General features: G+C 44.8%; 1 protein-coding gene across 7 annotated transcripts in view; it reads right to left on the reverse strand.

Moving 5' to 3' along the window:
- The window catches only part of Frmd4a (FERM domain containing 4A), a 595,839-nt gene that overhangs the window by 168,782 nt on the left and 400,172 nt on the right, over positions 1 to 26,885 (reverse strand). For all 7 annotated transcript variants that reach the window (XM_075970464.1, XM_075970460.1, XM_075970461.1 and 4 more), the window contains one exon: positions 11,935 to 12,000. In XM_075970464.1, coding sequence (XP_075826579.1) covers positions 11,935 to 12,000 — 66 coding nt within the window. The remainder of the gene's footprint in view (positions 1 to 11,934; positions 12,001 to 26,885) is intronic.

Consider the following 26,885-nt stretch of genomic DNA (forward strand, 5'->3'; position numbering starts at 1 on the left):
ATAGTTTGGAGAGATAAGTGTTGGTGAACTAAAGGTATGTAGGACATCACTGCTTTACTTCATATATGTATATATGTATATGTATTTATATCTAGGTATATATATTTCTGTTCTATGTGCATGTGTACTTGTGCATACATGTGAGTACTGTGATAGCATCAATGTGTTCATGTGGGTATAAGCACATGGATGTGAATACATGTGTGTATGTGTGTTATTGGTCTGCATAAGTGTTTAGATGAGTGTGTGCATTTGATAGACCCAATGATACCAAAGGCATTTCGGTATCAAGATATGCATTAATTTATGGGTCAATTGATTCATATCTAGAGGGGAGTGAAGAGCAACAATTTCGCCATGCTATGTGACTCTGTAAGTCACGTGTGGTAACATGTGGTGCAATGGAATGAGGTTCCCAGGTGTTCTGGAGGGTCACTGCAGTTCTCAATGGCCCCAGCATGAAATATGGAGATATTAGTCTTTTTGCTATTCTCTAAACCACTGACACTGTTGAGCAGAAGGAAGGTCAGAGTGGAGGAATGTTTATACAGATTTTTGATAAACCCAACATATGGCCCTGTTTATTACAGCAATATATCTTACAATCCATCAACAATTTAAAACTGAACGATCACGATACTGGTCTATTACCACGCTCAAAGGACTCCACATGGAATTTTAAAACTACTTTCCCTAAAAGGAAAAAAAAAATCCCTGATCAGTGTGCACTGGCCCCGAAGCATTCTTTCGGAGAATAGGGTTCTCCAGGGAATCCTGGGAGGTTGCTATCATTCCAGCAGCCTTCTCTGTCACACAGGACTCTGAGCCTTGCAGCGGAGCAGAATGTGTTCGAATGCCCCAAGACACCAGTCCCACACCAGTCCCACTGTGCACTGTAAAACAAGGGTCAGGCGACTGCAACCTCTATGAAAGGTACACAGGCCTCTGGGAAACAGCACTTAATACAGGGCCTTCAACTTGTGGTAACCCGAGTCTGAGTCACAGGCTGAGAAATCCAATCACGGCCTTGCTTATAAGGAAGAGAATGTGCCTTCCGTTTTTAACTTTCCCACAGAGCCTGGCCAGTATGATCCAGGCATATAGGCTTGCTCTTCACCATCAGTTAACATGAAGTACTCAGGATGGGTCATTTATAAAGCATTGTCATGGCAACTGTCAAGCTTATTTCCCCCTGTTTTATCGTTGAGAAGGAGGAGTGATTAGGTTTGACATCATTGGAACACAAAACCTAATCCAGTCCTCTAGATGGTTATCTAGATCCTGCACAAACACATGCACATGCATTTCCCTCACCATCTTATTATGACCTTGTTGTGTGAGTTATATGTGACATTGGGAAGACGAGGAGTAGTGACCAGTACCTATAAACAGATCAGGTAATGAAGTCGGGCAATTAAAGTGTATTTTGACTAGCTGACCGCTACAAATAAGCCTTGAAGTTTTGAGCATGGTCACATGGAAGACAAATTAATTAGAAATAACACTCCTACAAACGATGTAACAGTCCATTGTCTTCTACATACCCTTCCCCCAAGCCAAGGCTAATATTCCCATTTTACAGCCGAGGCAGCAAAGGCAAATGATTGCCAAGGTTGTCATAGCTACCAGGTGGCCCAATATAAGCTTTGGGTTCCAGCTGAGAGATGTTTGCCAGGTGCCAGCGGCTCTCCAGGGCATGGCAAATGCTCAGATTCATTCACACATAGTCAGAAGTGTACGAAACACAAATTAGCACTGAGCTACCAATAGAACTAAAGGAGCTAGGAGCTAATGTTCCAGTTCACAGAGGAAGATACTGAAGCTCAAAGAGGCTACCCAACTGGTCAATGTCATCGAGTTACTGAGTGCCAGACTCAGGCTTAAACACGCATGGTCTCAGCGTTCTGGAGCCTGTTTCTAACTCTGCAGCCAGAAGGCTTGGCTTTGAGTTGGCTCTCCACCATTGCCAGCTGTGAAGCTCTGGATAAGTTATATGAGCTCTCCGTGTCCTGATTTTCTTACCTGATACATGGGAACACTAACAATCACCTATGCTATAGAGTGAAGGGGCTGATTGGATGCTCCAGCAACATACTGAGCTCTTAGACTAGAACCAGCTACAGAGATAAATGTTAGCTAACTAAATTAGCTAATATAATGATAAGTCAATGACATACCATTTCCCAAAACATTTGAAAATTTTCTTATGCAATTAAAAATCAATTTGCATTAACTAAGTATGAATGCATATATTTGCATAAAGGACACTTGAATTTTCTATTACCTTGTATCTATGTAGAATAATAATTTTTAATTCATGGGTTAGTTCTGTTAGGAGTCTACTAGTGACAAGGGACAAATTTATGGAATTTTCTATTTATGGAATATTTGGCAAAGGACTTTGTAGCTGAAAGAAATTTTAGAAGCACTGGCCTAAGACTCTGGAAAAGGCCTGTGGTTATCTTTGCTCATAATTACAGATTCAATTCACTGCAGTTAGAAATCTCCAGCAGGAACTATGATGCCACAGCACAGCCCTCGCTTCACCTGCTTGATGTCCACCTCTTGTCAACATGGAATGGGCTAGATTTTGGAGGGACCTGAGAGGCAAAAGAGAAATTCAAATAAGATTAGCTATTGAGTAGCTTTGGACGGGTCACAAAGCTTCTGGGAAATGCTGTGTAAGACACACTGGCGGTGACACAGGAAGGGACACAAATACTACTTCAGAACTCCATGCAGACTTGTCACAGTAAGCCTGTGAGAAGCACTGTGTCTATAGTGGGGTGTCCTCTGCTGAGGAGCGGGAAGACCAAGCCCTTATGAGGTGTAGGGACGAGGGAGGTATTTAATCAATGAACCATGGGCATAGGCACGTGGTTGACTACATACTCAGAAGCTCATACTCAGAGCAGATGCAAGAGATGCCACCTAGATCTGACGAGGAGGGTCTAGGTACTGGGATTGAGTGTGCCGTTGGACACACCACACATACGAGCTGTCATGGAGATCTGCAAGTGTCTGGAGGTGTGTGATGGGGGCTAGGTAGGATGTGAAGTCCATCCATACGGCTGGGATGGTTTAGTCCTCAGCTCTGTGCTGAGTGGGAAGTGGGAAAGCAGTGGGTTCAGGGTTGAGGAGTTACTGCACAAGAGGGAGTGCTGAGATCCTCTTCCTGTTCTGTCCTCTGTCACCTCTCACAGTTGAGGATGCCGCTCCCCTCATCAGACTTCCATCTCACCATGTGCTGGGTGCATGTGATGAGCCCCAGTGAAGTGAGCACATCTGCCTCCACATGCTCCCAGGTCCTTCCTTACCAGAGAGGACAGGATTCATGGGTAGAAATGCAGAAAAAAGGAGAGCTGTCCCCACCACTCTGGAGTATTCAGGGACAAATCAGCCCATTTTCAGGACAAGAAGCAGCAACTAAACTTGAATGCTTAGTCCCCAGCTGGTAAAGCTGTTTGTGAAGGATTAGTAGGTGAGGCCTGTTGTAGTGGGTGTGACCTTGTTGGAGGAGGTGTGTCACTGGGGATGGGCTTTGAAGTTCCAAAAACCCATACCAGGTGCACCCCCTCCTCTGTCTGCTGCCTGTGGTTAGGAAGTAAGGCTCTCAGCTACTATTCCAGTGCCATGCCTGTCTGCTTCCTGTCATGATGATCATGGACTAACTCTCTAAAATGATAAACAACCCCCCAATTAAATGCTTTATAAGTTACCTTGGTCATAGTGTTTCTTCAGAGCAATAGAGCAGCAACTAAGATGGCAAGACATGGTCTAAACAATCATTTCTTATGTCTAGACATGGACTCTTACCCCAAAGGGAAGGGAAGCTGGATCACCAAGCACTATATGCAGAATAGACACCAACCTCATGAGCTAGTATTTCAGTGCGGCAATGCACCAAAACCAGTCTGAGAGTTAAGATATCAGCCAGCACCAACCCTGGCTGTGCTAACCTCTGGGTTCCTTCCTGTCACTCATTCTCTCCATGAAGACCAGCTTCTCCTCTCCATCTCCACACCTCCAAACTTTCCTTGAAGGTGTGCACAGGTGTGTGTGTGTGTGTGTGTGTGTGTGTGTGTGTGTGTGTGTGTGTGTGTGCATGTTTCATTTGTTTCTTCTATCAGCAAGGTTATTCACATTCTACTGAGCTGTGCTGTGGAGCTGTGGGCTTAGCTTTGTCTCGCTCGTCTACTCCCTTCTCCTTTCTCCTGAGCAAGGAACACATAGTTCACAGGCCTCTCATGAGGGTCCTTTTGTCTCCTCTTATAGCACTACCCAAGAGGGCATGTGGAAACGGTTCTGCAAAGGACCCCACAGGAAAACCAAAGCCAAAATCAAATGATAGAAAGCAACTTGAGAGTACTCTCAAGGAAGGGAACTTACTATGTCTTCCTTTGCTTTGCTCAGTCTCCCTTCAGCTTCTGCTTTGAGCCGAATATTGGCAATTTTCAATGAGTACATTTCTAAACCACACGAAGATTGTCTTCAAGGGAGAAATGGGCACAGAGGAGCAGTAGGAGGGGAAGCAGGAGGGCTTGGGGGAATGGGAGCTCGGTAGAGGTGTTGCTAGGCAACCAACATCCTGGACTAGTCAGCCCTGGGGCTGGAGATGCTGAAATGGCCTGCTCTCCACCCTCGCCCTTTCTTGTGCTTGGCTGAGCTGTCTGGCTCTGGAGCCATGCATGTGGGGGGGGGGGTTCCCAGATGGTAGCATCAATCTGATTTGCCCTGCTACTCCGCTCCCTCTCACAACCCCCAGGGAGGACTGGCCTTCGCCTTTGTTTCCATCCAGCACAGAAAGAGGTGCTCGCTAACTACCATCATCCCCTAAATTATGTTTAAAGTCCTTGCTGGAGAGAAGAAGGTTTGACATCTTCCTGCTTCTCCCCAAAGGGGACACTATTCATCCATGCGTGCATACTTCATGAACTGTTCCTTATCCCTCCACACTGGTAAATGAACTTTTGATGGCATATGGAATTACCATCACGTCATCTGTCTATACGCTATCGTCACATTTGTTTGCTTTCCCATGTGCCTTTAAGATGTTAAATATTATTGGCCACCCCCAGGGGCGGGAGAGACATCTGTTTTGCTCATTTGGTAGTGTGCCTATTTCACAGAACAGACCCTAATAAATGAAGCTGGCAATCCCACTGAAGGCAGAGGTCAGCTCACTGCGGTGCTGTCCCACACTCCTCTGGCTCTTCTTGATGAGGTGGCCTGGGAGGTCCAGGACAGACGGTGTATGATGCTCAGTCCTTTTGTCTGCTCCTGGCCTCTGCATGCATCTTTAGCCCTTGGCTGAGGCAGGAACTCCTGGTGAATGGAGCACAGACGGAAGCAGATGGCAGATATGGACCAGGCTTCAGCAGACAGACCAGCCAGCCAATAGGAAGACACCATCTGCCCACCCTGCTCAGCTGAGAAGACATGGAATCAACTTTTTTTTTCTTTTTTCTTGGCAACATGTGCTTTCGGGGAATTCCTGGTTTGCTTGGGAGAAACCAATCCTTTCACCGTATTTTTGAGAATGTTAACCATGAAGTGGCAGGGGAAGGACTGTGAGGGTAAGCGTGTGTATGTACAGGGACTGTGAGGGTAAGCGTGTGTATGTACAGGGACTGTGAGGGTAAGCGTGTGTATGTACAGGGACTGTGAGGGTAAGCGTGTGTATGTACAGGGACTGTGAGGGTAAGCGTGTGTATGTACAGGGACTGTGAGGGTAAGCGTGTGTATGTACAGGGACTGTGAGGGTAAGCGTGTGTATGTACAGGGACTGTGAGGGTAAGCGTGTGTATGTACAGGGACTGTGAGGGTAAGCGTGTGTATGTACAGGGACTGTGAGGGTAAGCGTGTGTATGTACAGGGACTGTGAGGGTAAGCGTGTGTATGTACAGGGACTGTGAGGGTAAGCGTGTGTATGTACAGGGACTGTGAGGGTAAGCGTGTGTATGTAGAGGTGACCATTAGGGTAAGTGTGTGTATGAAGGAGAGATTGTGACAGTAAGCATGTAGGCACGCACCCACGAAGTCTGATCATTTACTCTATGTGGTACTATTAGAGTCTAGACATTTTTTATTACTTAATTATTTTTTATGAACATTGGTGTTTGGCCTGCATGTATGTCCCCATGAGAGTATCGGGTGTCCTGAAACTGAGGTTACAGACAGATGTGAGCTGCCATGCAGGTAATGGGAATCAAACCCAGGTCCCCTGGAAGAACAGGCACTGTTCTTAACTGCTGAGCCACTTATCCAGCCCCAGGAGTCTAGACACTTTTTAAAAAAATAAGTAGATGCCCGTTTTTCTAGTTCATAGTAGGAAGTGTGTCAAATTTGTCTCCAAATACTACTTTCTTCGAAGCCCACACTAACTTCTTTAACCTTTAAGACTAATACAGACCAGTGTCTCTGTCGGAGAGAAGCATGGATGGGAACCATCCCCTCTCCTACTGTCCTGTGTCTACACCAGACAGCTCGCAGGACGAAAGCCCTCCGTCCACTGCCGTCAAATGTGGTACTAATAGTACCACATAGAGTAAATGATCAGAGATCTGGATGGCTGTGAGACTTGACGAGTTTGTGATTTGTCTTTTCTGGGCCCCTGCTCTGAGGTTCTCAGATGTGAACATTATGGATGACACTATATGTTGTGATGTCAAAAGGTTGGGCATGCCTTCATTAGAAACTGAGTTCAAGGGAAACGAAAGGGCTGAGGGGTTAGAGGGGTCAGTCAGCAACTAATGTGCTTGCCTTACGAGCACAGGGACACTAGAAGTTTCTGCCCTAGGGACCTTTCCAGGATTAGAGGCACAAGAAATGGCGGCGCCGTCTAGTCTTCCTAACATCTGCTCCGAAATACCGACTCCTTAGAGTCTCCCCCACTTCTCAGAATTGTGGGTGTTCTTTGTTCCCTTATTACAAGAAATGGACAGTTTGTATTTTTCTGTCACAAGCCACTAAGAGACTGGGTTAGAAGGGACAGGCACGGCCGTCTTCAGGCAAATGAAACTCAGAATGCTGTCTCACGTCCCGTTGCAGCTTTCCAGACACAGCGGGAATCAAAGGCCGCGGTGGCCATCTACGCAGGCAGATAGGCCTCAAGTGTGCAAAGCTTTATTATGTGAGGTGAGAGAATTGGCAGAGAAAAATCTCTACTCATGAAAAGTGATGAGAACAGCAGGGACGTGCGGGGCGGTCTGGGCTAAGAAGGGGAGCGTCTGTTTTCTTGAGCTAGCTTGTCTTCCTGTCAAGCGGGAAATGGTCCAGTATCCAAGGCCTACAGAGACCCATGCTAGGAGGAGCCGCACCTCCACCATTCAGTTCTACTGAAAATGAAGGCAGTCTATTTTTGACACCCAGGAGGAAAGGTCCAGAGCCTTCCCTGGGAACAGCTTCCAGGGCTTTGCCAATAGGTCTGCAGTGTACGGAAATCCCTCTAAGTCCTCCTTAAGTTCTTCTCAGCAGCACTAAACACATTGCTTTGTTTTGAGTTACGATCTGGCTAAGGAGCCCGTCTGGCCACTGTAAACTAGGCTGGCTTGAGCCTTCTGAAGGCAGAGATAACAGGAGCCATGTTCCCGTGTCTTCCTTATGAGTGCAGAGATTATAGGCATGCACCGCTTTCCAAAACTCCCCTGCCCCACCCTTTACCCTTTCTGTCTTTTTCTATATGCTCCTGCAAATACACATTCCAATCAGAAAAAGCTAATTTTAAAGGAGCAGCCATAGGAAGACAAGACTTGAGAAGTTGAGCTGAACACAGACATTCCTGATGTCCCAGCTTTGGCTACCAAGGCCTCAGGAAGACACTGACTCAGAAACACAGATGAGGGTGACCTCTTACTCTGACGAAGTTTCTTTTTGCTTTGATTTTTTTTTTTTAGTCAATATGTCAGTATTAGGAAGTTTTGGATGACAGAGCACAACCCAAGGCACTATGGGTTGGAGGGTGACCTGGACACATTTAGGATGTGGGGTGAACACTCATGTCACCTCTCCAGCTGTCCCGAGGGAAACTTAAGGACATAAGGAGCTCCACGGTTATCAAAAAAGTTGCCTGTGGATTTAGAGTAGACTCCCTGCCGGTGCTCCAGGTGCTCTGTTGATTCCTGTCTTCCCTCATAGGGGTCAGGCTCATTTACTAGGGCAACTGGGATCTGGAAGCAGACTTCCTTCAGTGATACCAAGCTTTACAGGTTAAGCATCCGATGACAAAACTGTGGCCACATCCTTCTTTTCTAGAAGTGCTATACTAATAGTGCTCAAGTTTACGTGACTGCATGAAATTATTTATGTGGCTGTCTTGTTCCCAGCACCCTGAGGTGACGGCCAGCAAGAGGCAGTGAGCAGCTGAAGTCAATTCAGCTTACTTCTGTGACATTTGTGCTACAGGTTTGCATGCTTCTGGGAGACTGAGGGGAAGGCAGAAGAAGCTCCTGAAATCATCTCAAATAGCTGCCGACTGCAGTGGCCCCTCGGCCACTTCTCAAGATGTCCCTGGGTCGGCCAACTTGTGCCAACCTGTTTGCTTCTCTGCAAGAAACAAATGATCCCTTCAAACTCGATTCCTGTGCTTACAAACTTTGCCAGGTAAATGTGGCCTGGAAAGCTCTTATCCTTCCCTCCCCAGCTCTGGGACTCCAGGCCAAAATGTTCTAAAAAGTACTTAATCCAAGAATTATGACAAATATTCCAAAATTATTCTTAACAAAAGTGAGGAAAACACTTCCAATATTTCTATATTTTAGTGTCTAACCTTATTACTCTATGAACATAAACTATCAAAACCGAGAGTGTGACAGGGGAGTCCAAACCAAAGTACCACACCTGCACATCGGTGTTTGTTTCAGCACGATTCACAATAGCCAGGGTTTGGAGCCCAGGTAGATGCCACAACAGATGAATGGATAAGGAATATGTGGTATATATGTAAAATGTAGTCTTAGTCAGCCATAAAAAAAAAGAACAAAAATTACATCCTTTGCAGGAAAGCAGATGCTGATCTAACTCTCATGCAGATGTTAAGTGAAACAAGCTTTATTTGCCTAAAAGGCAAATACCAGATTTTCTCTCACATATAGAATCTAGATTTGAATATACATGACAAGAAAGTAGAATTGAGACTATGGGATGGAGGAGGAAGCAGTCTAAAGAGGGAGGGTAAAAGGGCCATAGAGACAGGTGAGAAAGAATTGTACATTTTATTTCATATGTAGACTATGAATTTAAGCACGTGTCTGTGTGCACAAGCATGCAGGCACATGCAAGGCGGAATGCTTGGGGGAGCAAGGAGACCAGCATGAGTGAGGAAGAAAGTAAAGGGGGGCAGTGGGGGACAAATATAAGCCAAGTGCAATGAATATATATACATTTCCATAATGACACCCAGTATTTGTAAACTAATTAAAATATTGATAAAATGAACACACAAAGGTATGGAGTTGAGATGTCTGTTCCGCATGGGGTGGAGAACAGGACTGTAATGCTGAACAAAAGAACTTTGTGAGAAGGAAGAAAAATGCTAACGTTCAATTTGGCTTTTGTCCAATAGCTTTGGTCTAGTTTCTCCCAGTTACACTGAGGCCCACTCCGCCACGGCATTTGGAATCTTTCTATATGTGTGTGTGCGCACACATGTACACGTGTGTATACTGTGTGTATTGAAGCGTATCCTAAGCAGTTGGTACTATGACAAGACGTCCTTCAAGGAAGCAAGAGGAAGATGTCTCTGGTGACACTACATGCTGGACATCAGCCTGGGCACCAAGGACACAGTGGTCACCACACGAGCCATGCTAAGGAGGTGTGACGTGGGTTGTAAGGGAGGATCTCCAATCAGGAGCAGCTAAGTGCAGTCTCCCGAGGAACAGAGGGAGGGTCTGTGAAAGCCACTCGGTGTGGGGGGAAGGATGGGGAAGGTCGTCCATGCTGTGAACTGTTTGTAGACTGAACAGAAATTAGCCATGCTCACGGGACAAGATACAGGAAGGCAGGAGTTCTAGGAAGACAGGCTACAAATGGGAAAGCGTTTCCCACACAGGGTGGGGGGGAGCATGAGCTTCCTGATTGCCGAATGCAATACTCCTGACTTTAGAGGGTTCAAACTAATTGTTCTCAAATTATGTATCAGTAATTAAATTTTTCTTGGACAAGTCATCTCAGCTGTCTCCGTTCATACTCTCCCAAGAGCAGCCTGCCAATCAGCAGTAACCGAGCTGCTATTCGTGATCTCATTTCCTGTTCCAGAAGGGTGGCTTCTAAGCCCCCAAGCTTGGATTTCACAAAGGCATGCGAAACACACCCCATCCAGACCACTTTGCTATAAATTCCTCCACAGATTCCCAGCAACCTCAAGGGCCAAATGTCAGCAAGTGGAAGGCTCCTCGACTTGAAAAATTGTAGTTCAAGGTACATTTCCCCTGTAATGTCTCACTCAGCCAAATCAGCTCACGGGCTGTAGGCCATGGAATCCAGCCTAATAAGGGCGCTGTCTAAAACATGGGCAAGCTACACACGACGATAAGGTAATCACAGCACTTATTAGTAATAGTGGGAAAATTGTAAGGCAGACAAACAGCAACCTTAAATGCACCTAAATGAGGGAGTGATTAGATAACAGTGATATATCTGTTTCTGGAATTTATTCAGCTCTTAGCAAAGATAACAATTTACCATGACATAGGAAACGTGAGGAAGGACACAGATTGTGGGAAAATAAAGTACATGGCATTGTGTGTATATTAAAACTGCAAGTCTGCAACATATATAAATAAGACAATGCCGGAGAGAAATCCCGTCAGCACAAGAACAATAACCGCTGTGTGTGTGATGTGATTATGAGTTCCCAATTTCCTGTAACACATTTATAACGGCTTTGTTATTGGAATCCTGTTGAAAGCATTAACTCTTAAAGTTCGTAATTGGATCATTTGTCAAGTGCAAGCAGCAAGTCCAAGGCTACAGAGACAAGTGTGCATATGAATCATTTGTGTCCTGTGTGTGCCCTGACAATGAGCACACAGGCAGCATTCCATCCCTATGATGAACTGAACCATCTTCATGGCATGACCAGAGTCCGGCAGCCTCTGGACTTGGTGTTTTTGTTTGTAATCCCAATACACACGTGACAATGTAAGTGTGTGTGTGTGTGTGTGTGTGTGTGTGTGTGACGGAAAAGTAGACTATCCTGAGAACAATATCCGAGAATATAAAATCAAAAGAGTCATAAAAGTTGAACTTGAACCAGATTACAACAGTATTTAAGCCATGGAATTATCCCATCATTCTTGAGGTTCTGGGTAAAGCAATGACCTTCTCAAAAGCCAGGTGAGCACAGCTGGGACCTGGGATTCTGAAAGCTTTGGTGACTTTTGTATATATACACATTTCTCATCTCAGTTTCTCAAAATGTTTGCCATTGATGGAGACAGCAACCCAAGCCATGGGGTGAAAGGGAGGGTGTTAGCCCTCAGGGGACAGCCAGAGAACAGAGTGTTTTTTCTTTCTTTCGGCACAATGAAAGCTTAATTTGGAAAGAAGGAACACTTTCCTTTCTGAGGGAGACTGCATGGGTTTTAGTGGCACAGGAGTTATTTAGGTTACAATGCTGTTAGCTCCTTCCAAGCAGACAGAATAGTTAATGGTAGCTGCGGAAGTGCCTTTTCTCGAAGTTCTTAACAATAGGTTATATATATATATACATCTGGCCTTGAACACCAGAGGCATGATGTACATAGAAATAGAACGAGCAAAAATAGCATACACACGAAATGCCTTGGCGTGTCCCAGCCATTGTCACACAGGTCTGGCTAGACAGAGACATAAAACAGCAGACAATCCCTTTCGTCCATCACCAAATCTACCTCTGCAGCACATTCAATAATCACAGAAGAAACCAGGAAAAGTGGCCCCAGAGGGACTTACCTGTACTAGGAGCTCCAGCTTCCTGTCATCAAGGAGATGTACTTGACATCGACGGCCCTCCGTCATCTGTGGGAGAAGACAAACAGTGGTCAAGGGGAATCTAGGAGACAGATGACGTTCTCAAAGGTCTGAATTCCACCCGGCACCATCCCGTGGCTGAGGCTTCCCTCACTGGGAGTTGCCATGTAATGCCAAGACGTGGCTGGACTGTCGGTCATTCCAGAAAACATTTATGGAGCCCTTTTTGTGTACCAACTGGTTTGATGAAACTTGTTAGACAATGGCACACAGGTGGTATCTGGGCCTTCAGGTGTTTCTCTAACCCATGGAGCAGATGTGAAATGAATCAGCAGCACATCTGTAACATACTGCTGGATGGTGGTGTGATTCAGCCTTCATCCATTCCTTAACTTCTGTCACCATGAACAAAAGGCAAAGCTCAGGATCCTGTCTTCAATTCATCATTTCCCTTGAGGCCTAGCCTAACTGGCAAACCCTAGGCCAGAGAGACTGTCTCAAGAAACAAGATGTTAAGGGATATCACCTGAGGTTGACATTTAGTTTCCACATGGGTATATATGTATATGTGTGTACTCGCACACCTTGTATAACACAAACACATCCACACCCACAGACACACGAAGTATGGATAATGGTAAGGTATAGTAAGAGTTAGGATTTCTAGACTTTGATTATTACCTTTATTTTTAAGATAATAATCTGTTTAATTTAATTATCAAATTTTAATTTTGATAATGGCTAGATTTTACACATATATCCCAAAATTCTGTACCAAAAAAAATGGCAGTTGGATTTTACTAACTGGATCCAGTACCACCGCTGAGGTTCAATGATCTGTAGGCCACTTCCAGCTCGGTATCTTACACGACTCTACAGCAGCGGTTCTAAACCCGTGGGTTATGACCCCTTTGTGGGACAGAATAACCCTTACACACATGCCACATATCAGATATTTATGCTATGATTCATAACAGTACCAAAATTACAGTTATGAAATGACAACAAAAACAATTTTATGGTTTGGGGTCAGCACGGCACGAGGAGGGTATTAAACCTCTGCTCTCCAGACTCTCTAAGGACTGCTCCCCCCCCCCCCCCCCCCCCCCCCCCCCCCCCCGCCTCGTGACGAGCTACAGCTACGTTAAACACGTGGAAGGACGCACTCAAGTACACCCTAGCCTTATCACTCTTCATCAAAGTCCTTGTTCAGGGAAGACAGAAAGACACCACATCTTACTCCCGTGAATTATTCCACCAACAAGTCCAAAGGTGTCCTGGAATCCCATGAGAAAATGCCCTCTCTTTCTCTTTCTTCCTTCCATCATTCAGAGCTCTCCAGTCGGGACGCTAAGTCAGACCGCTGTTTGGACGCCTAATCGCAAAGGGCTCTTCCTTCTGAGTGCTATCAATGACCCAGCAGGCAAGTTTTACATAACTCAGATACCAATAAAGGGATTAAAACAGATTTAAAGTAGGGGGGAAACTTCAGCCTCTAGGCTTGCTATTTTGCAAATATGAGCTCAATGAGGTGGCCTCAGGCATGATATGACTCTATGAGAGGTCCTCTTCTGACCTTTGAGTCTTAGGCGACTCCAGCCACCCCATTAGCCTTGACCATAGAGACATCCTAGGCTGAAGTTATTTTAAAACAACAAAAACCCCATCTTTATTTCAATCACTCCCTTTTTGAGTTGAATGAAAGTCATTACAACTTTAAATTAGATTGAAATCTATGCTGTTATGCCAACATTTAGAATTGATTCTTTCATCCAAAAAAGTCACGTCAGAAATGCTAACTTCCAGTAATAACAGGGCGCCTAATAGTCACGGCATAGTGACTTTGAATATGATTTTAGAACTATAGCCATCCGGCTCTCATTAGCATCACTGTGTATGAGTGTGTCCTAGGAAGGAATGTGGTACAATCATCGTGCATGCTATTTTGAAATTCTTTAAAAACAAAGAAAACATTCATCACAGGCCTGAGAAGGTGACCTATGCCCGTAATTCCAGCAGTTCAATGGTGGAGGGAAGTAAATCAGGAGTTTAAGGCCAATCTGTGCTATGTAGTGATACATAATGATACTGAGGCCGGCCTAGGGTACATGAGACCCACTCTCAAACAAAAATAAAGAAGCAAAACAGAACAAATAAAAATAAATAGATCAGGAAGTTTAAAGTCATCTTTGGACCTATATCAAGTTCTGGGCCAGCCTGTGCTACATAACAGCCTATCTCAAAAGTGAAGAGGGCAAGAGACATTTTGTAGAGGAAATGCTGTCTGGCCTTTCCAACTCTCCAACATTAAGTTTAGCTTTATTTCATGGTAAAAGTCTAAACATATACACAAGATCTTTGGTATTTAATCACATCCTAATAAATTTTATGAAAACAAATTGGTACCTGAAAGACATCACTGTAGCAAATATGGTTGGCGTTTGTTTTGAGAAAGGGTCTCACTGTGTAGCCCAAGCTGGCACGAAACTCTTTATATAGATCAGACTGGCCTATAACTCAGAGAGAGTCTGCCTCTGCCTCTGCAGAATTTGGATTAATGGCATGTGCCACCCAGTTATAAAAAGGAAGAAGGCTGTCACTTTATCAAAATATACCGTTGTACATAAGGTTCAGACTTCAAAGTTTACCTCTCAGATGTCTTCATCTGAAAAATAAAATTACCAGTAAAATTAAATAACATTGTTTTATCTTCTCACTATGTTGAGTAACTATGTATTGAGATGTTGATATATTATTTAGTTCTCACTATGTTGAGTAACTATGTATTGAGATGTGGATATATTATTTATTGGAAGTATGCTCCATGCCTCCCTTGAAAAGAGCAAAATAACCCCACCAAAGCTGGCCTGGAGAGGAGTCAGAACAGAGCCCTTTGAGTCATGATGGAAGGCACAGCTCTCCTCTGAGAGCACCACTGTGGTTCATGGCTCAAAAGGACACCTGTTCATTGTCTCCTTCTCAAGTAAGATCGGAGCACCCAGTTTCCATCATCAGTTCAAAGCAGGCTCACCCTTGTGGGTGCACACAAAGAGCAGACATCTGTAGTATTGTTTGGCTTGCTAGGCACCCAGAATTTTTTCTCAGCTCTCACAATTGTAAAATAATACTGCCCCCCCCACCCTGCTTACAGCTGCACAGGCACAATGGGAGCCCTGGCAATCACCCTCAAAGGAAACCCTCTGGAGAGCGAGGCTGAGCATAGACGTCAGCTGGCTCCGGTTCTAACTATAAATCACTTTCCTGCCTACACCTTCTATAGTAACGTAGGCATGCCAAGTACTCTGTCATTTTTAGGCATACTTAAAGAAGTGTTATTTTGAAAGTGAGGCGTCCAATGTTGCTGATAGGACACACGTGAACTCATGAAGACCAGACTCATGAACAGGGAAAGGTAATATAGTCAGATATGAAATGATCTGTGTATGATAAAGTTGCCAATAAAACCGTCCTGCACAGGGGCAGGGATCAGGAGAATAGAGGATGATATATGAGGACATAGGAGGTGGAAAGCTTCTGGTTTAGGGATGGGGCCTCTCTACCTGCCCAAGCTGTGTACTGTACACTTTTAACAACTTGTTAAAAAAAATAACAACAGCAAAACAATGACACAGTGAAACTCATTACTTTGTATGCTAACCTGAAAGTATCAATATATATATAAAAAAAAACAGTTAAAGGTGGCTCAAAAAGGTGAAGGTGTTGTTAGAGATTATTAGCCACACGGAATAGAGCAGACAAGACTGCTCCTCAGCCAATCAGTTTAATAGTGCCTATTTTAACACAAACCCAAGTACTTTAAAGGGCTGGGGAGATGGCTGTTTATAAAGTGCTTGCCTTGCAAATACAAGGGACTGAGTTTCATGCCCAGAACCCATGAGAAAGACGCCATTAAAAAGCCCTTCCGATGACCTTCCAGGACCTAGGGGATAGTTCTCATCCAATAGATGACCCCGATTAAATGGGTCACAAAACAAAACCCAAGGTCATAAGTCTGGGAAAGGGATTGGTAGGATGGTGGGTGGGTTGATGGGGATGGGAGGAGATAAAGGGGTGAAAAGTCATCAGAATTCATTCTAGGCATGTATGAAATGGCCAGATAACAAAATTAACCAAGAGGGAAGAATAAACCTTCCAGGGATTGAACTCGGGGTGTCAGGCTTTACCTGCTGAGCCATCCTCTCACCATCCCCTCCCTTTTGCTTTAGTCACCCTATCTACTGCCCTCTTTTCCCACTTTCTTGTCTTCCAATTAATGACTCCTATGGCATTGGATGCACACGTCCAGGAGAGCTCTAAGGAAATGGTGCCAGTTTCACGGTTCCTACATTACTATTGCTATGCACTTTTGCCAACAGTAACTCAACCTGGAGAACCCAGCACATCCTGAACTTAGGAAAAAAGATCTCTGGTTTAAAACGAAAACTAAAAACCCAGTCAACCAGGGGCTGCAGATTTAGGTCAGCTGATAGAGTGCCTCCTGCCCAACACGCAGCAGCCCTGGGTTCAAGTCCCAAAAAGGACTGGGCACGGTTGTGAACATTACTTCTAATCCCAATATGTGGGAAGCAGAGGCAGAAGGATCGGATGTTATAGTCATCCTTGGGTACATAGCAAGTTTGAGGCCAGCCCAGCTTATACCTTCTATTTCTCTTTCTCTTAAGAAAAATTCAACTAATAATACATGTCATTATAGTTTCTCAGTTTTCTGAAGCTAGCTTACACTGAAAGAATTATGGAGTCTGGGGGGAGAGGAAGAGGATGTACAAGGAGAGGCCAGCTGCTCAGGGTAGAGGCACAGGCCTGTAAATCGTGTTAACCTAGTGACTACATTACTGTCTGTCTAATGTCTCTTTACTAAAACCAAAGAGAGTTACCAAGGTTTGATTCATTTGCATTTTTTAGATCAGTTGATGAGACACTAATATGAGAAATATTAATGACTTGTGAGAACTGCATAAAATAAGAATCAGTATTCCTGACATGTTTTATTTAGGAAATTGCCAATAGTCTTGAAACAACCTTAAACACGGTCCCTGAGACCTTTACCACCAAAGGGGAAGTTGGAGTCCAACAGCATAGATCTGAGACTGGAAGTAAAAATGTACATCTTTCCTGCTCACAGGGTCCCTCAAACCACTAACTGTAAGGATGCCGGATGCATTCCAACAGCGCCTCACAATCTGACCTTTGACCCAGGCTGTTTGCTGGCTCTGAAGGAAATTCCAAGGACATGACTACAACTTCCCAACACGAGTCTCTGTTGGAATTCCAACCTTGTGAGTCACCTCAAAGCATCACCTCACATCACTCTCTCTACTCCAGTTTCCTCCTTGGAGAACGAAAGGACCAAAGACCGAGATGGAAATGCAAAGGTTGCAAGGCTACAAAAGTCTCAATAACCGTAGAGCATCTCCCAGGCACGAGGAGAACAATGCCTGCAACATAGCAACTCCTGCAGGGCCAGCTGACCGCGAACACCCAGATGACAAGGGACTTGGGCAGTTTAATGGGTTAGGAATAGTCCTCCCACTGTTAAGCATGCACACGGACGTAACTGACCTAACAGCAGTGGGCAGAAAGCCCCCTTTGATCAGTGTCTAAAGGTAAAAGAAGAAACAATGTCCATTTTGATTAGGACTGTCCCTTATCTGAGTTTAGGTCCACTTTTAAAAAGCATTAGCATATTGGATCTGAGCAGTCAGCTTAGTTGGTAAAGCATCCATTGTATAAGCACCAGGATGCTGAGTTCAGATCCACAGAGCCTATGTCCAAAGCCCAGCAAGTGGTGAGCTCCTGTCACCCAACTGCTATGGGAGTAGAGACGGATGGACCCCTGCAGCTCATTGACCAGCTAGCCTATTGGCATCAGTAAACTAGAGATGTTAGAGATGAAGTGATAGATGAAAATGTCCAATACCGACCTCTGGCATTAATGTGTTGGGGTGTTCGAATCCACCGGGAAAGACTAAAGACCTAGTCCCAACTCAGATTGAGATGAAATGAAGTTATTCTTACTGCTAGCTGAGGACAACAGCCTTAGAGCCAAACACCATGCAATGGGGAGTGGGAGGGCATAAGGTGGGATTTTAAAGAAGGACATCAGAAAGGGGCGTATACACCTATCCATGACATGTGTACCAGGTACACACACATGCACACACATAATAAAAGAATTAGCATATTAAAAAGAGACAGGAAAGACAGATAACGCAAGTGCTGCCCACCGGAAGACTCTTTTGGAGAGACTGACATTGCCCCTCGTTTGCTCTGGCCTCTCTCAGGCTGCGCTGTCTCTGTCTTTATGTAATGCTCCTGGATCTAGAAGAGGAGCACACACAGGCGTGCCCTGGAGGCCTTTGGCTGCAGAACATAGCTGCAGTTCATCCAGTCCAGATGGAAGTTCCCGAGGGGCTCTATTAGAAGGGAATTCACATGACAAAGCAGTGTGACGTCGGAGTTGAATCAGTGACCGCAAACATTGTGCACATTTGCATGGGGGGGGGCTTATAAGTAGGGATGGGGTGTCCCTGAGGCTCCCCAGCAAGCATATCCTAAGGACATCCCTGCCTCTGGGTCTTTATTTGTCTAAAGCAAAAAGAGAAATTGAGGGTTTTTTTTTTCCTTTTCCTGATAATGCAGAAAGGAGACCTAGGGTCTAGGGTCATGCCACAGGGACAGCTTGGGGTTGCTGTGTTTGAGGGATGAACAATTTTTTAGAGGCCTGTGTGAGTTGAAGCCTCAACTCATAACATGTAATCCTGTGCACATGATCCTTCTGGGATCTGAACTACTAATAATAGCCAGTCTGTACTTTAACCCACCGTGGTGCCCAAAGTACAAACACTTAAAGACATGTTCAGTTTAGGCCTAAGAACTCAGGCATCTTAAGCTCTGCATCAGAGACTGATTAGAAACACGCAAACTCAGTGTCTAGGCCTAATGTTTAGAAGATGACGCATGGATCCAGACAAGGAAAAGGTGAGTACAACCAACGTAAAAATGGTTCTGCATGGATCTTACAGATAAGTATACCTGTTGTGTGATGTTTCCTGGGCAGGTGGACCCAATGCCTACTCAACCAAGATACGGATACTCAACCAGGATGGAGCAAAATATGATTCTCCCAAAAGTCACCTTGGCCAATCAATGAGTTTATTCAGTTTACTTACATGGCATGAGTGAGGGTTACTTGCAGGAGTATGAGTGACCCCCAAATAACTGCCCCGCTGGTAAGTCTTTCTTCAGCATGCATGACGACTTCTTCAGAGATGTGGAGACAGCATTGCCTACTTGGTTAAGCTCCCACACATCCTCTGGTACTCCCTGAGTCCAAGAGATCACTAGAGCACTTGCAGCTGGGTAAATCACACACTGTTGGCATGGCAGTGCAGGAGGGAACTGCTGAGGTCTCAGATTAGGGTCTAATTAGACCCTCCTCACCCGCTTCTAACAGAAGTCAACAAGCCCAACCTTGAAGGTATCTTCCAGGTGGTCAAGGTGGTTGTGACTAAGATGATAATGGCTATAAAGCTTGGAGGACAACATTCTACAACATTCTCTGACCTGACATTTCAGGATGTGGGGAGGAAAGGGCATGCTTCACTTCCTAACCAAAGAGCACAGTGAGGGAGGCCAGGCTGGTAGCATGGATGTCGTGAAGGTGTACCTCAGGTGTGGAAGGTCATGTCTGCACAGTCCATATCAAGCCAAGGACCAAGGTGGAGAGTGTTATCCTTACATCTGTCATCCCAACACCCTACGAATGTCAGGAAGCAGCAGACGCTGGGAGATCCAGATGCATGAGCTGGGAGTGATGCTAAGCACCTGGAACCTTACTTCAATTTTAGAGCAAAGGTGTCATCTGCAGAGTGGTGGACAGACACAAGGAAGGTCTCCAAGCTCCTAGTGGGGAGCAGCATTTTTTTTACCTGCCACTCTGACCAGCTGGACACCCCCAGGATCCTAACTGGGTTGTCCCGTTTGAGTTCTGACATGGGTCCTGTACCTTCTGCAATCAGGACTGTGGTTCTCTGACCTCCGTGTGCCTGTGTGCCTATTTTCAGGAGCAACCCGTGAATATATATATACCTGCACATATGTGAACACAGACACACACACACAGAAAATACTCACACAAGGAAAAGTAATATTGGAGTTGGCTAAAGACAAGCTGCTTAGGGACACTAAGACCCGGGGTGCTGGAAATGCTCAAGTGCTACTCTTACACACATGCATACAAACCCACATAGTTACTAATAGCACCCACATACATGTGCAGACATGTGCATCTTACAGTACACATGCCTTTATAGATGTGCAAGGGTGCCTCAATGGGGTATAAACCTTAAAAATACAGAACACACAAAGAATGGTTATATGCTCCTAAATGCCCCCTGCTTGCCTTAAAACAAGAAAGAAGGGAGAAATTAATACCTCACCATTGACATACAAGTTCAATCTTGGCTTCAAGATCTTAGCAGAGGAGTACGTTGTTGTTGTTTTATTTATTCATTTTTGATTTTTCTTTTTTTTCAGGATGAAGAGGGAGTCCCCCATCTTGCCTAAGGAAAGCACAAGTACCTACCTTTCCTTTTGTTTAGACGACTGTTTAGAAAGAGGGGTCCCCCCCCAAAGGAAAACAGAAGTGTCTACCTTTTTATAGACGACTGTTTAGAGTTGAAAGGGGAATCAGTCCAGGACCCCAGGCTTCAGAAAGACAGTCTTAACTAGCCAGGAGAAAGATAAGGTTGAAGATTGAATAAAAGGAGATAAAGCTGAGTCTATGGATCTAAAAAGACATCATTTGCAAAGGATGCAGATTTCAAAAGTCAAAAGGTGGTGGGTGACAGGAGGAAAAGAATTCAATGAGAAAGCAGAGACCTCTGCACTCAAAAACACAGGGAATCTGCATGGAGAACTCCCAAAGGTGGGGTATGACTTGGACGAGCAACGGCAGCACACAATCTCTGGGGAAGAGTTACAGCTCAGCACACATTTCTATGGGGATAGAGATATTTAAAACAAGGACTCAAAGGACAGTGGGAGCTCCTCAAGGCATGATCAAAGCAAGGCAAGGCGGAAAATGGATGGAGTCCCCATTGTTCCCATCTGCAACGAGCAGACATTGGCTCACAGAAGAACTCAGAACAGTTCAGTTTCTGATTTGTTTCTGTCTTCTCATCGAGTAAGGGGAGTGTGAAAATAACATAATAGGCATATATGTCCCCGAGGGTAAGTCCCAGATGGTTAAGTTAAAAATTTAAAAAGCCAGGCATCTTGGCTCGTGCCTATAATCCCAGCATTTGGGAAGCTAAGGCAGGAGAATTTCTGTGAATTCCAGAACAGTATTGCTACAATGTGAAACCTTAACCTTATTATAAACAAAAAAAGTAAGACACTATGTAATGAAATCAAAACTTACGTATCAAATTATTTCTTAAGTTTCTCTAAGCACAAAAGTAATGAGCCAAGTTATGATTTGAATACATTAAAAATAATCCTAAAAACCAATTTCATTCCACAAAAAGATAAGATAAATGTGCGGCCGGACAGATGGCTCAGTGGTTTAAGAGCACTTGTTGCTCTTGCAGAGGACCAGGGTTTGTGACCAAAGGTGGCTTACAACACCATCCATAGAGTCCAGTGTCAGGGGATATGATGCCCTCTTCTGATCCCCATGGGCAGGAGGCATGCATGTGGCACACATACACACATGTGAGCAAAACACTCATACACATAAAACATAAAATACATCTAAAAGAGAAAAAAGAAATAAAAGCAATTGAATGTAATAATGAAGGGTTAATATTTTCAAGATAAAATTCTTTAATTAGCACATAATTACAGCTTAATTAAAAGACCACTAACAGTCTACATGAAATAAAACTAGAAGACCAATGGCTAAAAGGTTTGTCTCCTTGGACTAATTCATTTCTTTTCGAGAAATTTATTGTAATAAGAGAAACAAAGGATCACACGCAATAATGTTTACCACGCTACGTGTTCACTCAAGTGCTTGTGGTACCTTTGTCATGGTTCAGGCACATCATTACTACATAACGACAAATCCAAGTTTGTCACTCTACCTAAGAAAATCCCATGTTTCTATGGGTAGAGGAAAGGCCACATAAACAGGCAGTCACGACAACAGCAAGGGTGGAAAGATGCTTTGAGGTGAGGAGAGGGGCCTGTGCTAGCGTCTGTCATTCCTGTGACAAAGTGCGGGACAAAAGCAACCTAAGGAGGGCTTCTCTGGGCTCACTGTGTGAGGGTGCCCTCCATCACAAGGAAAGCCTAGTGGCAGGATGACTCGCAGGCGGCTGTGGCTGCGGGAGCTTGCTGGCTGCTCACAACTTGACAGGTCAGATGGCAGAGAGAAGAATTCTGACACTCAGCTGCCTCCCCCCTTTTTATGACCCCAGCCATGGGATGGTGGTCGTGTGGTCAGAGTTTGACTTCCTAGCCCTACCTCTCTGAAAACACACCCAAATTCAGTCGAGCAGACTATGACCGTTGCAGAGACCTTAACTCACACCCGGTGAGCTGACCGATCCCCTGGTGAGTAAGTAGTATCCACAGAGCTAGAACTCTGGCAGAGGCCGCAGGATGTTAAGAAGCACAGAACGGGAGCGAACGTGACATACTCCAGAAACATCTGCCTTGCAATGTGCTGGAGGAAGAGTGCGGCTCGGGATGAGCAGAAAGAGCGACAGCCAGGAGCTGGAGAACGGAAGGATGGCGAACCTCCTGCAAAACTGCACGGAGCCGCAGAACACTGTTTCCAGATCAGTTTTATCCTAACTGATGTAGAAATTAGCACAGCTTGGAAGGGGGTGGGAAACGCTTGAGGTTCAGGATCTAATCACAAACACACTTGAAAATGGGAAAGCGATACCAAAACATAGGCCGTCTTTCTTCATCTGGCTGTTTTTCCTCGGCAATTTGTAAAGAAGCACAGAAGGCAGGCTCATCAAATCTGCATGCAGATAGCAAAGAGGGCTCAATGCAGCTTTAGCGTGTAGAAGTTGGGAGCTACTTTTTTTTCTGTTTGGGGGTCAAAAACAGTACATCTGGAAAAAGGGAATTAGGAAGCATTTTCACACTCCAGTAGAGTCAAAACATTTCTCAACTCTGTCTAATTCTATGTACAATATTTTATGCAAGAAAAAAAAAGATAGAAACAGAAAATAAACTGGGGTTAGTCCAAGAAAGAGTAACAAGTTCAGAAACTTAACCATGCCAGGACTGGCAGGGAAAATATACTCACAGCCTGTATATCAAAGGCTATAGCATAGGATGACCAGCACGGGTCATCTTCCTGTCTGCATTCCTGTGTCCACAGGGAGGCTCTGTCCATTGCAGGGAGACAGCAGATACGAAACAGAGCTGTCCTAAGGAGAGATGTTCCTACTTTGATATGCAGGAGAAAGGAGAAAAACTGTTTCTTTGGTGGCCAAGAAATGCAGTCAGTGGATAGAAGTTCCAGAAGACACATCCAGTTTCACTAAAAGGACATTTGCTACACAGACATCACTGTTCAAAACGGAGTGGGTTATCCTGTGGTCACAGAGACAAGGAGGGACAGAAGGCAGGAGGATGTAGACGGATTGCTGAGCTCGGGGAAGGTGCCACACAAGAGCTCTAAGATCACCCTCCCTCCTCTTTGATAAGCTGTGATGGACAAGACGTGAACACTTGTGCACAGGTGTAAGCAAGGTTTTTCTAGAAAATATATTCATTTTAATAGGTGATATCTGAACCTGTTGTTTCCTCTAATAGTACACCCAGTTGGGTGAGACATAACATTTCATTTATTTACTGCACACAAAGAATTTTTTTTAAGAACGTGATACACCAGACTAATAAGCAAGACCACATTCTTTTTTTTTTAAATTTCCAGTTTCCTGTGTACACGTGTGTAACCAAATATCCTCTATTTAAAATGTAACGTTGACGGGTCTGAGCGAAGTGCTGGCCTAACATACGCGAGCGCAGCACTGCGCACACACTGGCCATGGTGGCGCATGCCCACAATCCGGGCCTGTGAGGAGTGGGTACAGACCAAACAGAAGATAGGGCTCGTCTAGACTACCTACGACCTGATCTCTCACCAAATGAAAAATCATGCTGTGACTGGGAGTGTGGCTAGATAGTAGAACACCTGCTAACATGCAAAGGGCCCAGTTAGAGTGCCCAGAGCCAAAAAAAAAAAAAGAAAAGCCATTGTTTTATTATGTGTTAAACATTTACAAGTATTGCCGCTGTTTGGGTGGAGCAGTCGTGTGCTCAGTATCTAAAAACTAAGGACATCTTGGTCATATGACTTTATCCAGTATTTAAGTCAGTCTTCCATCGTGTTTGCATTTACGCTTATTTTCGGCTGTACTGCCATCCATGGAAGTCACAGTGCACTATTTGCAATGTGGGTCTCATAAAACAACAAGTTTTCACAGTTGTATTCCAAATACGTTATTAACATTAAAATGACAATATGTGTGTGCCTGCAATAAAAATTTAACTGCCATTATAGGCACTCAGTACATATTTTTGCATAAGAGGATTTATAGGTTGGAATCTGCATTTGTTGAGAGGTTTGCGGTTCTCTTTTCTGAGGAAACGTCCCTGAACTCGGGCTTGGGAACATGTATATTCTCTGTAGTCCCTATGCCCACATGATTTCACATTAATGTCTGCAATGAAAATACCTCTCACAAGCTTCTGTCTTGGACTAATTGATCCCAGCTCATGGTGCTCATTTGGGGGGATTGCGGAGCCTTTAGGAAGCAGGACCTAGCGAGAGGAAGCAAGCCACTGATGTGTATGCAGGAGGAGGGGAAGGGGAAGTGGCTATAGCTTTCCTACTTCTGTTTCCTGGTCCACACTTGGAGCACGATTAATAAAAACCCAGAGACAGACATTGGGATTCAACCTGAAGGTTAGAGAAGCAAAACAGTCAGCTACTGGCTCTTACCTCTACCTCAATCCAAAATGGTGATCCTGCTTCCAGCGATCTCAGAATGAAACTGTGTGTGAGAGATGTCTCCTCCCACTTTACAGTCCTCTCTAGTGCTGGGATTAAAGGCGTGCACCATTACCACCTGGTTTCGATGGCAAACTAGTGTGACTACTGGGATTAAAGGTGTGTTTCACCACTGCCTGGTCTGTAAGGCTGATCAGTGCAGCTGTCTCACTCTCTGAACTTCAGGCAAGATTTATTTATTAAAATACAAATGAACTCTCACTACACATACTAAGAAGAACAAGCCATCTGTGCCATGGATGTACCTCCATCTGCCATGACGGACTGTATCTCCTAGGTGACAGACCCTTCAGTTGTCCATGCCAGGTATCCCATGACACCAATGAGGAAGAACCTAACACTGAACATCAACCAGAATCAGTACTGACTGCCATCTGTGGGCAAGGTTTTAAGAATGGTTTTCTTTATATAGTATATTCATTGCCCACCTCAATGTGTGGGGCAGGTAATAGTACTCTGGATTCTTTGTACGTTCTGTAAATTTTACTTGGGGCCTTAGTGGCTCTTAAAGCACACAGGAAAAATACCAAAGATTTGCCATGAGTCACCAGGCCACCTGCTTTGGCAGAACCCACTCTGGAAGCATATGGCACTACAGCCATATATCTCAGGAGGCTTGATGCAGGGGCCCTGAGAACTTGGGTGCCAAGTCCTACTGTACATGGCATGAAGCATGCTACCCTCATGGGTAGCCTCAGTAACACTTGACAGGATTACGTTTTCAGTGTTCTAGAACCCCGAAGTACCCCTCCTGTAGGGTGGTCCCAGGGCTCCAGCTCCAGAAGTTAGAAAGTCAGCCCCCAGACATCAGTAAAAAGTCCAAGGAGCGTTTGGGAAGGCACGGTGCTTACATCAAGAGAAGTTTTAACAGCTACTCTGACATCTGTACGGGGCAGTCCATCTGGACTGGGGCCTGCTGCCTGGGTGTTTACATAACTGAGTTCTTTGGAACAGATTCCACCAGAAAGCCATTGGCAGGGGCTTCTTGCTTTCACTGAGCTGTGTTGGCAGATTGCCCCCTCCATTCATCTTCAGGGAGGTTTCCACACTGGCCGCCTGCCCTGTGTCGCACCCTACACTAGACCTGTTTCTGGGCTTCTTATTGAGTCTCAACAGCTCGAAGGAGAAGAAAGTTGCAGAGATGCCCCACGGTCAGTGACCATCATTTAGCAGTGGGAGTGATAAGAGAGAGAGAGAGAGAGAGAGAGAGAGAGAGAGAGAGAGAGAGAGAGAGAAATGGAGAGGGGAGAGGAAAGGGGTCCATTAGTTCTCACTCCAAGGTCCACTGGCTCCAAGTGGACCTGATATTACTGGAATTAATTCAGGGCCTTCAACAGCAATTGCCACACCAAACATGCTAAAACTATGCAGGGCACATAGCATCAGGGTGCAGCTACAGAAATAAAGATATTACATTGTATCTGTTATTCAAATCAAAAATTCTAATTGGACACTGAATGGTTTTTCAAAGCTCTCCGCAGGAGGTAATTATGATGTTGATGACATGCAGAAAAAGAGCCCGAGAGTTACCTACTGTTTGGACCCTTTCTGTGCAAGGAGACACAAGAGATAGAGTTTTCCCCCAGATCAGAGCTCTTTAAAACATGACAGGGTTTCTTTGCTGCCTTTTGACTTTAATTAGTTTACCATATATATCACTCAGAGCCATTGGATAGATACCCAAACACACTGTGTTCGTGAAAAAGCCCTGGACGAGAGGCCGGAATTTTCAGCCAGGGCAAACATAGGTGGCAGGATAGTAACCAGTCTTACATATTTCCTAGTGCCTTTCATGGAGCTTAAAACACAAAAGATCCTCAGCTAAGATGACTGGTTAAAGGGACAGCAGGAAGGGGGAGAGGAGACAAGAGAA

The sequence above is a fragment of the Microtus pennsylvanicus genome, chromosome 4, assembly GCF_037038515.1.
Source record: "Microtus pennsylvanicus isolate mMicPen1 chromosome 4, mMicPen1.hap1, whole genome shotgun sequence".
Taxonomy (NCBI): domain Eukaryota; kingdom Metazoa; phylum Chordata; class Mammalia; order Rodentia; family Cricetidae; genus Microtus; species Microtus pennsylvanicus.